At 42.1% G+C, this 14,609-nt stretch overlaps 1 protein-coding gene across 7 annotated transcripts in view; it reads right to left on the bottom strand.

The window, feature by feature from the left end:
- EPHA7 (EPH receptor A7) overlaps positions 1–14,609 on the bottom strand; it is a 183,018-nt gene that overhangs the window by 13,796 nt on the left and 154,613 nt on the right. For 4 of the 7 annotated variants that reach the window (XM_069974748.1, XM_069974749.1, XM_069974747.1 and 1 more), the window contains exons 11-14: positions 8,861–9,046; positions 8,411–8,472; positions 1,162–1,269; positions 754–963 (exon numbers count right to left, since the gene is read on the bottom strand). In XM_069974748.1, coding sequence (XP_069830849.1) covers positions 754–963; positions 1,162–1,269; positions 8,411–8,472; positions 8,861–9,046 — 566 coding nt within the window. The remainder of the gene's footprint in view (positions 1–753; positions 964–1,161; positions 1,270–8,410; positions 8,473–8,860; positions 9,047–14,609) is intronic. The other 3 variants (XM_069974753.1, XM_069974752.1, XM_069974751.1) reach the window with 1 other exon arrangement.

Genomic DNA, 14,609 nt, shown 5'->3' on the forward strand with positions numbered 1-14,609 from the left:
TCCATAAAGTTACTCTTATCAATAAGGAGAGGAGACAGCACACAATATACAATTGAACTGCACCTGCCATACACAGCTGGCTCTCTACCTGCCATAATAGTATGGAGTACTAGCACTGCAGCTGCCAGTACTCTGTTTCCTACTGGGTGTTAACATTTTATGTCATAAGCTGCCAGCCAATGGAGGGGAAGAAATGCAGCTTGGTGCAGCCTGTGGTATGACTAGTGTTCACTGCCACTCTGTCCCTACTGCCTCCTCACTTTACTGCTCTTTCCTGTCACTGCCCCACTGTGCCTATTGCCCCCTCCTGTCACTGCCTCACTCTACCTACTGCCCCTCCTGTTAGTGCTGCATTGTCCCTACTGTCCTCTCCTGTCACTGCCTCTCTGCCCCTACTGCTCTCTCTACTAGCACTGCCTCAATGTACCTAACCCCCGTACCTGTCACCGCCTTACTGACCCTACTTCTTCCTCCAGTTACATAACTTACTTTCCCGACTGCTGCTCTGAGAGAGATTGTAAGTGCTTTATAACCTGTCACAAACTTAAGACTCAACACATACATTTTTGCATATGTGACTTTTTTTTTTTTTTTTTTTTTTACTAACCTCACTATCATCATTTGATTAATTAGATGTACATAAGTACCACTAACAATGCTCTTCAGTGCCACAAGAGCCTTTTTGCAAAAGAGGCAGTCAGTAAATTTCCCATAATATATCCAGATACAAACATACATACATAAATCACTTACAGTTGTTGTGTATACTGCATCTGCGTCATCCTCTATAACTCGAGATAAGCCAAAATCTGATACTTTGCAGACAAGGTTGCTATTGACAAGTATGTTACGTGCAGCAAGATCCCGATGTACGTATCCCATGTCGGCCAAATATCTCATTCCTGCTGCAATTCCTCTCAACATCCCCACCAGCTGGATGACAGTGAACTGTCCATCATGTTTCTAAAGAAAAGAGAAGATTTATGCTCATTTAACAGTGGGTTTGGCACTGAAGACAAATGCCTGACATGACTAAATGGCAGCATTGTGTGTCCTACAGTAGCTCTATATTTATGATGTTGAATTGGAGATGAATGCTTTGTCTAGAAATCTGTGAACTTATGGGAATGTGAATGCTAGAAATGGCTGAGGTTCTTTTACCTGTGCATTTGATCCCGGAGTGTTAAGTGTTTGGACTTTTAAGGGCATTGTCTGAGTAGATCCTGAGCGTTTAGTTTTTGGAGGTGAAGTAAACCATTCCAAACATTTCTAAAGCAGAAGATGATCACAGCTTAGTTTTCCTTATAATAAATATTAACTTACTACATCAAATAACAAGCACTTTAAAGTAATATTGACGTAACAAAAACTTAAATGTTTCGTTAAATCCTAAATGTTTAAAATTTGATACAACCCCTTAAAAATGTGGGGGAAACAAAATAATGCAAAAGAATTTTTTTTTTAGCCAGTGAATTTTTTTAAGGGGTGTTCCTTCTTGAAATGAATTGTCAGAAGTGGGTCAAAGCTCTAACACTATTCTCCTTATTCTCCTATTCAAACCTTAACACGATTCTTTATGCTGTATTACAGTAAAGACACAAACACACTAGAGAAGACCTTCGTCCCTGTGGATCTTGTTTCAATAAATACAAAACAGAAGAGAAGGTATTTTCTACAGCAGACAGCTTGCCCAAAATTTAGCAACCTAATTGTAGAGTTACCAGCGAATCCTCACTTAGTTCATTGTTGGCCTTACATACATTTATGTTTATAGAACAAGAGCAATGATTATAGGCAGCAAAGTCATAGCCATTAAAGCGACTCTGTACCCACAATCTGCCTCGCCAAACCACTTTTACGTTCAGATAGCTGCTTATAATCCAAGATCTGTCCTGGGGTCCCTTCTGTAGGTGATGCAGTTATTGTCCTAAAAAACTATTTTTAAACTTGCAGCCCTGTGTCAAATTGGCGTGGCTTAGAGTGTCTGTGCATTAGGCTTGCACTGCCTCTCCGTCGCTCCTCCCTGCCCTCTTCTTCATTAGGAATGCTCCAGGCAGGTTTTCTCCTATTCACATGTGCTGGATCATTAAGGCACCTGAGCAGTGTTCAGACAAGTGAGGAATAGGAGAAATTCTGCCAGGGCCATTCCTAATGGTGAAGAGGGCGGGGAGGAGGGATGGAGAGGCAGTGCAAGGTTAAGGCAAAGACAATCTATGCCACGCCAATTTTACACAGGGCTGTAAGTTTAAAAGTTTTTTTAGGACAATAACTGCATCCCCTGCTAAACGGACCCCAGGACAGATCTTGGTTTAAAATAAGCTATCTGAAGGTACAAGTGGTTTGGGGAGGGCAGATTGTGGATACAGAGTCACTTTAATTCTTAATACATTAACCTCTTCATGACCAAGGTCATGAAGGTCGAAGCAATGTTCCTCTCCACCTTTAAAAGCCATAGCGCTTTTATTTTTCCACCTACAGGGCTGGTTGGGGTGTCTTTTTTTGCGCCATGATCTCTAGTTTTTATTAGTATCATATTGGTGTAAGAGAAAAGTTTTTTACTTTATCATATTGGTGTAAGAGAAAAGTTATTTACTTTATTTTTTTTAAACATTTTGTATTCCCCCTTAGGGAACTTATTTATGGAATGCTCTGATTGCATATATAAGCATATAACTGAGAGCACACTATCTACAGATCGCAGATCCGACAAGATGGAGGTAAGTGGCTTACCCCCTCCTTTCAGTACAAGTGATCGGGACCCAGCAGCCATGCTGGGGGTGGGTCCTGATCAGTCAGTGACAGGTCCTTGTCCTGTCACTGACTACCTAAAACGATCGATGTGCATCGCAGCATCTTCACAGTCAGGAACGTTTATATACATTCCTGCTGCACGGGTCATCTGCAGCAGGAATGTATATAGCCGTATGGCTGACATGAAGGGGTTAAAGAGGTATTCCCATTTTAACTAACATAGTTAAATTTAGAGAGCATGTCAAGTTTAATATTTTTTATAAATACATTCTGGCAAACTGGCCTCCTTTTCCTGATATGCTCCCTTTTCCCTCCCATGAACTATTAGAGAGAAAGGGCAGGCATTTTAGGAGAACAACACTCTTAAACAAACCAGGTCTGCACAACCTAAATAAGGTGGGTGCTTCACTACATACCAGTACAAACCACAAACAACACAAAAGAAAAGAGGCTATGTAAGACTGTAAAGCACACCAAAACCACAATATATGCAAAAAATATCTACAATTCTTTATTTATGAACAATGAATTACAGAAAGACCAAACACAATGAAGTTCTGAATCCCTAAACCCATGTTAAAAACACTTAAAAATAACCATCAAAGGTTCCCTACATACTCACTCCTGTAACATTACAAACACTACATATGACAAAATATGAAACACAATATAAAACAAATGTGCCAGGACCTGCATAAAGTGCTGTGGTGCTATATTGAATTACAAACCATGATAAAGTGCTTCAGAGTAAAAAAAAAAAAAAAAAAAAAAAAGAAATATATGGACAGAATATAGCCAAATCATCACAAAGTCCACTACAGGATGTACGGCAGGGCCGGACTGGGACTAAAAATCAGCCCTGGCATTTCCGAGCACACAGGCCCACTCACCGTGCGGTGATAAGTTATGAGAGGATGTTGTGAGTGCAGCACGGCTACATGTATCATCACGGCCATGACTGGAATTACAGATAATAACACAGTAAATGGGGTCAGAAGCTTCTGTCTCTGTACTATGTAGCTGAGCTGCAGTTACAGGTCATCACCACTACACAGTGTACAGAGAGACTGCTTCTGGCCCGGTCACTGTGCTCAGTTTAACACCACCACCACATACTGACTAATACCACCACACACTGACTAATACCACCACATACTGATTAATACCACCGCATACTGACTAATGCAACCGCATACTGACTAATACAACCACATACTAACTAATACCACCACATACTGACTAATACCACTGCATACTGACTAATACCACCGCATACTGACTAATGTCACCGCATACTAACTAATACCACCACATACTAACTAATATCACAGCATACTGACTGACACCTCCACATACTAATACCACCACACACTGACTAATACCACCGCATACTGACTAATACCACCGCATACTGACTAATACCACCGCATACTGACTAATGTCACCGCAGACAGACATATAAGGCTCCTCACTCTGACACCATCCTCATCTCTATACTAACTGCACATCTGTACTGTCCCCTTTACACCCTCATTTAGTGGGTAGGCTGACTTTATGTGACCCCCTTATTGTATATGCATCCCTCTATGTAGCCCCCTTATAGATGGCCCCCTCTCTTATCCCCCCTCTCTTATAGATGGCCCCCTCTGTTATAGATGCCCCCTCTCTCTTCTCCCCCCTCCTTTATAGATGGCCCCCTCTCTCTTCTCCCCCCTCCTTTATAGATGGCCCCTTCTCTCTTCTCCCCCCTCCTTTATAGATGGCCCCCTCTCTCTTCTCCCCCTCCCTTATAGATGCCCCCCTCTGTTATAGATGCCCCCCTCTCTCTTCTCCCCCCTCCTTTATAGATGGCCCCCTCTCTCTTCTCCCCCCTCCTTTATAGATGGCCCCCTCTCTCTTCTCCCCCCTCCTTTATAGATGGCCCCCTCTCTCTTCTCCCCCCTACTTTATAGATGACCCCCTCTCTCTTCTCCCCCCTCCTTTATAGATGGCCCCCCTCTCTTCTCCCCCCTACTTTATAGATGGCCCCCTCTCTCTTCTCCCCCCTCCTTTATAGATGGCCCCCTCTCTCTTCTCCCCCTCCCTTATAGATGCCCCCCTCTGTTATAGATGCCCCCCTCTCTCTTCTCCCCCCTCCTTTATAGATGGCCCCCTCTCTCTTCTCCCCCCTCCTTTATAGATGGCCCCCTCTCTCTTCTCCCCCCTCCTTTATAGATGGCCCCCTCTCTCTTCTCCCCCCTCCTTTATAGATGGCCCCCTCTCTCTTCTCCCCCCTCCTTTATAGATGGCCCCCTCTCTCTTCTCCCCCCTCCTTTATAGATGGCCCCCCTCTCTCTTCTCCCCCTCCCTTATAGATGCCCCCCTCTGTTATAGATGCCCCCCTCTCTCTTCTCCCCCCTCCTTTATAGATGGCCCCCTCTCTCTTCTCCCCCCTCCTTTATAGATGGCCCCCTCTCTCTTCTCCCCCCTCCTTTATAGATGGCCCCCTCTCTCTTCTCCCCCCTCCTTTATAGATGGCCCCCCTCTCTCTTCTCCCCCCTACTTTATAGATGGCCCCCTCTCTCTTCTCCCCCCTCCTTTATAGATGGCCCCCTCTCTCTTCTCCCCCCTACTTTATAGATGGCCCCCCTCTCTCTTCTCCCCCCTCCTTTATAGATGGCCCCCGGTCTCTGCAGCCCGCTCCTGTTACCTCCTATCACCACAGCCCGCTCGGTCCGCCTCCTGTCACCGGAGCCCGCCTCGGTCACCGCAGCCCGCTCGGTCCGCATCCTGTCACCGGAGCCCGCTCGGCCCGCCTCCAGTCACCGGATCACAGCCTCTGCCCGCTACAGTCACCTTAGCCCGCTCGGCCCGCCCCTGACGTGCGCCGCTAATCCAATCAACGTAGAGCAGCGTGGGGCCGCTGCGGTGCACGTAACACACGTTCCACAGCCGGCCGCAGCGGCCCCACGTTGATTGGCTTAGTGGCGCACGTCAGGGGCGGGCCGAGCGGGCTGCAGTGACCGGAGGGGGCAGAGGCTGTGATCCGGTGACAGGAGGCGGACCGAGCGGACTGCGGTGACCGGAGCGGGCAGAAGCGGACGGGGAAGAGAAACGGGCCGCGGCGGTGATTTTTTTTTTTTTATGCAGCCCGGGCGGCCCACGGACTGGTAATCTGGCCAGCCCAGCGGGCATTTGCCCGGCTTGCCAGATTACCAGTCCGGGCCTGATGTACGGAGTGAGGACATGAGGGTCCAACCACATCCCACACGTTACGTTCCTACCAGGAACTTCAATGGGTATTTTTTAAGTGTTTTTAACATGGGTGAAGGGATTCAGAACTTCATTGTGATTGTCTTTCTGTAATCCATTGTATCAATAAAGAACTGTAGATATTTTTTGCATACATTGTGGTTTTGGTGTGCTTTACAATCTTACATACCCTCTTTTCTTTTGTGTTGTTTGTTATTTTAGGAGAAGGCAAGTTTGCTGAAGGAATGTATTTGCTAAATTATTTAACAAGTCCTACATGTTTAACTAAACTAGTTGAGATGGAAACATCCCTTTAAGCTTATAGTTGGTTCCCATGTTGGGTCATTAGGATAAGCAGATGGTTGCCTGATACCAGCACTGATTTAGCAGACTGGTGCTCATTAAAAGAAGCATTTTACATGGTTCAATTATTGTACCAGCTAAGCCGCATGAACAACCCCCTCTACTTACATAATAATCAGCTGTACATTCCCTGTTTATACAAGGAGATGGGCAGTTAACTTATCCTGACTTTTAGGGATGCCCAATCCCGGCGATCAGCCAATGAATAAGCATTTGCTTGTTTGTTGGCTAGTTGCTGAGCCTTTTAGACGGGTAAAAACACCAGCCCCTTTAGCCAATAATCACCATGTGTTGGGGTAAAATAGTTTTAGGGTCTTTTAGAATTATGGCACAGCCTGCTGTAGTTTTGGGTTGTCCTGGATAGGCTATGTTCACACAACGTCCAAAAAAGGAAAAAGGCGTCCGCTTTTAGTGTTTAAAAAGACATCCGTTATTGCATCATTTTAATTGGCTTGACTAAAATGCACTGAAGTCTGTGGAATAACGGACGTCTTTCACACATTGTATTGAATGCGTACACCTCAAAAGACGTCCGTCATTCAATACAACGTGTGAAAAAGACGTCCGTTATTCCATAGACTTCAATACATTTTAGTCAAGCCAATTAAAATGATGCAATAACGGATGTCTTTTTAAACACAAAAAAGACGTTGTGTGAACATAGCCATACATTGAAGTCAAAGCCTTTGCCAATCTGTCCCTTTTCTGATGTTGATGTGGTCTAATAATCCACATATATCCAACAATGTTACGTGTTATCGCATTGGCGGTACTCCTCTAAACATTTCTATTTTTAATGGTTGCAGGCTAAATACCCACTTTACTCTGTAGCAATAACATTGTCATATTATAGAAGGAAATGTATATCACTCATGTGGGTAAACATCTAAAATTACATAAAAAATTACAAATACCCTATCATACATTGAAGTGGACCTTTTTTCAAAGTAATACCCAGTCAGTTGTTCATTCCTACATTTCCAGGACAAATAACACATAACACATCATTCTAAGAAAAGATTCTCCAACATTTTACGGGCAATACAAGTTGACTCAAACAGATAAGTCAGGACAGCTGACAGATCCTCTTTACTAAGCCACACAGTAAAGCTGACAGCTCCTTTCAACTTCACAACACAAAGCTGATATGTCCTCTTTAGGTCCTAAACATCTTGCTGCCATTTCCTCAAAGTTTTGATGCAATACTGTTTTTGAACATCTTATAAAATTCACTTGCATCTACTAACGGTGTTATATGCTTATATAAGGTAGAGGTAGTCCAACAGTGACTCAAAAAGGCTAAAATCTGGCGACAACATAAAGCATTAGGAATAGAGAAGAGCGAACCTGGAGCATGCTCGAGTCGATCCGAACCCGAACTTTCGGCATTTGATTAGCGGTGGCTGCAGAAGTTGGATAAAGCCCTAAGGCTATGTGGAAAACATGGATATAGTCATTGACTGTATCCATGTTTTCCAGACAACCTTGGAGCTTTATCCAACTTCAGCAGCCCCCGCTAATCAAATACTGAAAGTTCGAGTTCTGATTGACTCGAACCCGAACCCGGTTCGCTCATCTCTAAGTAGGAATAAAAATAAAATAAAAAAATTGATGAAATGGCAATAAACAATGTTAATATACGTTCTAGTTATTGTTTCTTAAAATAATAACTTTTTATAAATAGACCTCAATTAACATTGTAAACAATTCAGGTCTCGAGCTAAATTATTTTCAGCTTCTTTATTATTTCGAGGCATAGTGTAATTTGCTGATGAAATCCCATTTTACACCTGACTTTATTTACACCAGCAAAGCATTCAGTATACTGAATATTATCAAGACTAGGGAAGAATATATTCATAATGTTAGTGCTATCCTGTTTCACTTACCAACCAGGAAAGCAAGCACTACACCAACACTGGATGATGTTTACATTAAAAGTAAGGGTTTCATATTACATACCAATCCAAATGACTAAAGGGAAGGTAAAAGTAAACACATCCCCCCATGCATATTTATGACACGCTAAACATTCATTTTACAATAAATTATGAAGAGCACTCACCCTTAAAAATGCATCTAGAGCTCCGTTCTCCATGTATTCAATTACAATCATTACGGGTTTGCCTAAAACATGAAACAATTCGATGTTTGTGAGATCTTTTCTAAGCCAGAACCAACATCCACTTTGATAGGAAACATCTTGAAAGTTTCCACATTATAAGTGGCAGCAATAGTAATAAGATAGTTTTAAGTGTCTGTCTACAGCATGGATGAAATTTGTGCACATAAATAATAAGGATCAAGAAGTCGGCTGGAGATGACAGGAAAGGGACACTTTTCTATCCATGAAATTACTATACTGCTTGAATGTCCAACCTAAATGCACAAGATACCCTCTGTTTACTAATTTCCATCACAATTATATGGACGCAATAAAAACTTACTGCAAGGCTGAGATCATTTTACTTATGCCTAGCAAGAACTCCAAGCCGCAGTGGCGAGTTTCACTTACCACGTGTCACTACTCCTTCCAAATGAACGACATTTGGATGATCAAACTGGCCCATTATACTCGCTTCACAAAGAAAATCCCTCCTTTGCTTTTCGGTGTAGCCAACTTTGAGAGTTTTAATGGCAACTGCTACGTCTCTTTTTCCTGGAAGCTTTAGACGGCCGCTGCACACTTCTCCAAACTCTCCTAGAAAGGAAAAAAATGAAGGTGGACAAAATGTGATTTCTTAGATTTTATTACTTTATAAAATAAAAAAATATTTCAATGGCCGTTTCAAGCAACTTCACTCTATGCGATAGTCTAGGTGAGATTTCTAAATCAATATCTAAATATCCAATTACTCAGTATGATATATAAAACTTGAATTTATTACATTTCCATTAAAAGAAAATGCACAGAGAGACCCCACCATAGCATGTTGAAAACAAAACAAAAACAAAAACAGAGAGAGGCAGTTTGGTGGTCTACATGGAAAACTGTCTCTAGTAATAGCTACACCAGGACAAATTACAGGAAGTGGGGGTGGCGTTTACCATGTTCTATAGACAGGGAGAGTAAATCAAGTGTTCCCTCTCACCCTCACCACCTATAACGTTCTGGGCAGTGTACTACTGGCAAAAATCCCAGCTCTGGTCCTGCCCCCTGAAATGAAGAGGATACGAAATAACTGCTCACCATGGAGGGGACTCTCACACTGCATAACAGCAGTGAGGGTACTAAAATAACCTGGTCTCTGAAGAGTTCATGTAATAAAACCATGAAGGTTTAAAAAATCTTTAAAGGAGAAGTCCGGCCAAAATTAATTTTTGATATGTTATTACTTATGGAAAGTTATACAAATTTCTAATGTACATTAATTATGGGAAATGCACATACAGTATAGGGCTATTTCCCTTAATTTAGTAGATCAGGAAGTGTTAGAATTCTCTCAGATACAGTGACGTCACGACAAAAGGTGTAATTCCTATGGGGTGTCCAAAAGGGGGCGCTCTATATGTAGAAGTCTATGGGACTTTATTGTTTCTATGGATTTCTATGTAAAGTAATGTAATGTAGTGTACAGTATGCTTTATTGAATGAATACATCTATGGAATACTTTGGGAAGCAAGTGTCCTTGCTCCCCAAAGTATTGCATAAATGTATTCAATCAGTACATTAGGATATCACAGTAAGCCCACCGATCCGCCACACTCCCGCGCTCCCCCCTCCTCCTCCTTCCGGGATCCGGGGAACCTCCCCCATATCCCAGGGCTGACTCCGCACCTGGCCGCCCCCTCCCCTCACACATACCGGCTCCCGATGCTTCCTGGCCAGCACGTGTGGGAGAGGATGGTCAGTGCGGACACTGGGATGCATGGGGAGCCGGTATGTGTGGGGGGAGAGCGGCGGCTAGACGGGGAGTCAGCCCTGGGATAGGGAGAGGTTCCCCGGATCCCGGAAGGAGGAGGGGGGAGCGCTCCTGTGTGATGAGCGGCTCCCCCCTGCGCCCAGTGGCCATACTATGAGCAGATAATGGGAGCAGTAGTTCAGTGTATATAGTCCGGATCGGCGGGAGTGCGGCAGATTGGTGGGCGGCGGATCGGCGGGATTACTGTGATATCCTAATGTACTGATTGAATACATTTATGCAATACTTTGGGGAGCAAGGACACTTTCTCCCCAAAGTATTCCATATATGTATTCGTTCAATAAAGCATACTGTACACTACATTACATTACTTTACATAGAAATTCATAGAAACAATAAAGTCCCATAGACATCTAGATATAGAGCACCCCCTGCTGGACACTCCATAGGAATTACACCTTTCGTCGTGACGTCACTGTATCTGAGAGAATTCTAACACTTCCTGATCTACTAAATTAAGGGAAATAGCCTTAAATGTGCATTTCCCATAATTAATGTACATTAGAAATTTGTATAACTTTCCATAGGTAATAACATATCAAAAATTAATTTTGGCCGGACTTCTCCTTTAAAATGACAAGTACACACTAATACACTGTGAACAGTCACAATGAAGGCAAATTCTATATAAAATATTTCTTATGCATTTTACATATTTACACAAACAAACAACAACATATCAATACACAGGGAGTAGCTTATTCCCATAAAATTTTCTAAAATACAATCAGAAGAAAAAACATTTTCTATTTAAGGGGTTAATCTGAATTCCCTGCAGGTTCACAGTGATCCATCCATCCAGTGATCTAAAATAATAATAATGTCTTCAAAGGTTTAGCAGAAGACATCCCAATTTGGAGCTGCTTAGGAGCCTGCCACCTGCCACTTTGGTCTACTGTTTATGTATTGAGCCAAAATGAACTTTTAGACCTGTTCGCTAATATGCAATAACAGCCGCATCTGTGGTAGAATTCTGTACAGAGGTGTCATTGAGAACGGCCATAATAAATCCCAGTTACTAATTCCTTGCAGGCACAGGCTGTCTGTTTTCTGCTGTCGGATACAGCAGGGTATTTGAAAAGCTGATTCTTTTACTGTTTTTGTTTTAGAACTGCTTCTGCACTCACTGGGGACGATTCTAAGACCCCTTTTCCCCCACCTGATGTGGGACAGCCTGTATCATGCTCAGTTAGTTATTTAGCAGAACAATAGATTTATCTGTTTACACGGGCCAAATATCAGGTTAAGGCTATGTTCCCACAACGTCAAAAAACGGCCGTTTTTATATTTATATCCGCGATTTAACAGACTGCAATGGCAAAGCATTGAAGTTAATGGGAGGACAGACATCCAATGCACACAATGCATTGAAAAAAGTCCGTTTTTTTCCGCTGTAAAAACGTTTTTCAATGCATTGTGTGCAATGGACGTCTGTCCTCCCATTGACTTCAATGCATTGCCATTGTAGTCAGTAAAATCGCGGCAAAAACGGTCGTTTTTTAATTTTTTTTTTTTTTTGCTCATTACCAACAATCAGCCTGTGTAAAAGGGACTTTATGGTGTGTTTACACTGACAGATTATCTGACAGATTATTGAAGCCAAAGCCAGGAATGGATTTGAAAAGAGGAGAAATCTCAGTCTTTCCTTTATGACCTGTTCTCTGTTTATAGTGTGTTCCTGGCTTTGGATTCAAAAACCTGTCAGATAATCTGTCTGTGTAAACGCACCATTAGACTACTAAACAGATAAATTACATTATTTCATTACCCAATAGTGTGCAAATCTAGTTATTGTGCAATAAGTCATAAACTTCACTATTCAAGATTAATGGAGAGGTACATGATAATAATGGATACTGAATGGAAAAGGGCTGCTAACTGGAAGGGTTCTCACACGGATGCACTTTTCTGTTGTCAATTTCAGAAGTGTTGAACTTCAAAAAACAGATGAAAAGCGGATAAAAAAAAACGGATGCATTTGTGTGCATCCGTTTTGATCCATTTTTCCATTGACTTCCATTGTAAAAAAAAAAATGGATCCGTTTTTTTAACGGACACAAAAGTAGTGTCAGCTGGAAAAATGGATCAAAACGGATGCACGCAAATGCATAAAAAAAAAACATGAAAAAAGTGGATTGCAAAAATGCAGTGTGAACCTAGCCTTAGAGCAGTGCTTCTCAGTTTTTAGTCCTCATGGCCCACTAACAGGTCATGTTTTGAGGATATCCCATACAAAGAACACCTGTGATAATACCTGATAATATATGTATAATTATATTACCTGTGAAATACTAAGGAAATCCTCAAAACATTACTTGTTGGTGGGCCATGAGGACTGGAATTAAGAAGCTCTGGATTAGAGTGTAGTAATAATAATAATAATAATAATAATAATAATAATAATAATAATAATTATAATTATTATATTAGTATTATATAGCGCCTACATATTCCACAGCACTTTATAATTCTGGGGGGACATAGAAAGAAAGAAAGACAAAAACAGACATTGCATTAATTTAATTGACTTTATATATCGAAGGTCCTTCTTGAAGTCTCATTAAAGCATGCATACCTTTACCTATAGCTCTATTATACAGACATTTTACTAACAGATTTTTATTCTAAAGTGCATTCTATGCTTATTGAAAGTAAATAAAAATGTATTAAGCAAATGGCCGTAACTTTATGGCAGCTCAGCTATAAACATGCGCTATCGAACGCCAATAAACAAGATTTATTGCCAAGCCTTTACTGCTCATAAATTTTTTACTAAGGAATAAAATAAAAATGCATTTGATTTCTAGGTATCAGTAAAACAGTGTTAGAGAAATCTGTGTGTGTTGTTTGAGGTTTACCTTGTGGAGCCATCACAATGAAGCTGTTTGTATCAAGCCCCAGGTTCGCATTGACAGACAATAAACAAAGGACATTTCCGTGCAGTCGCTAAATCTCGGAAGGCTTATTGTTGTGAAAGTCTCTTATCAGAGATTTCGGAAAATGACATCCACACACTGTATAATTCAGAGCCTCCGATCCCGCCAGAATTAACACTGCATCCTGTCAGTTGATCAGGAACTGATATTTAATATCTTTGTCCTAATGACAACCTGCTTTTGTTTTGTTTTTGTTTGTTTAATCTTGGACTCAATTCTATATAAATCCAGGAAATCAGATTAGCTCTTTTCACCTGTAGGATTTAACCAAATGGACATGTTTATGGGATAACTTACTTAGGCCTGTCTAATTGCGGGTTACATGAGGGTGCTGGGAAGAGAATTTTTCACTTAAATCACTTATCACTTGTGTTTCCTGAGGCGACAGCTGTGTTTGTCAGTCAAAAACTGGAGATTAAGTGGAGATAATGTACGGCATTAATATTAATGCCTAGAGCCCTTGTAATATTTGTACATTGATTCTTACTTCACACAACTAAGCGACTACCAAGAGATTTCCCACCAAATGTAACCGATAACAAGCAATAATTTGGGACGGATACAAATGTTGTTTATATTGGAAAATGGAAGGTATTGTTTTATTATATCATGTAATGGATTAGTTTATCACTTACGTTCATAAGTTATTCTGTGCAAAAAGTAAGCTTAGGGTATGTTCACATTGAGGTGAATAAGGTGGAATTGACATGTCAATTCTTAGAGAGGAGAGTGGCGGCAGCGGAGGTGCGCAAGCTCTCCAATAGATGGGCTATGGCACACTGAGGCAGGTGGGATTCTGCGGTGGAACACCGCCTGATTTACTCAGTGTGAACATACCCTTACAGTCTAAGGCCATGTTCACGCACAGTATTTTTGCTCAGTTTTTTGGGCAATATTTTGCAAAAAAAAACAGGAATGTATTGAAAGCACAGAAAGGCTATGTTCACACACTACTGGAATTGAGTAGATGGCCATCAAATCAAGACCTCCTGAAGCGGCCCGCGGCTCTCCTGTGATGTGAGCCGCTCTTGTGGGGCAGGAGCCGGCATACATAGCATCCTCCTGTGTCTGTGACAGCTGCCAGACACAGGAGGATGCTGTCCGTGCCAGCTCCTTCCCCACCAGAGAGACACACATCTTCTGTCTCCTGCGGGCCACGCACGATGACATTATTTCATTGCGCCCGCCTGGAGGAGAAGATGGTAACAGACTAGGAGAGAGAGGAGGACCTGGGCAGCGTGGGAGTGGAGGAAAGGTGAGTGAGATGTTTATTTTTTTTATTTGGGACAGACACTGGGGGCAAAGTACACTACCAGGGACATGACTGGGGGGTTAACTAGACTACCAGGGCATCACTGGGGGGTTAATTATGACCAGCAGGGACATCACTGGGGGGGGGTTAAC

The sequence above is a fragment of the Dendropsophus ebraccatus genome, chromosome 6, assembly GCF_027789765.1.
Source record: "Dendropsophus ebraccatus isolate aDenEbr1 chromosome 6, aDenEbr1.pat, whole genome shotgun sequence".
NCBI lineage: Eukaryota > Metazoa > Chordata > Amphibia > Anura > Hylidae > Dendropsophus > Dendropsophus ebraccatus.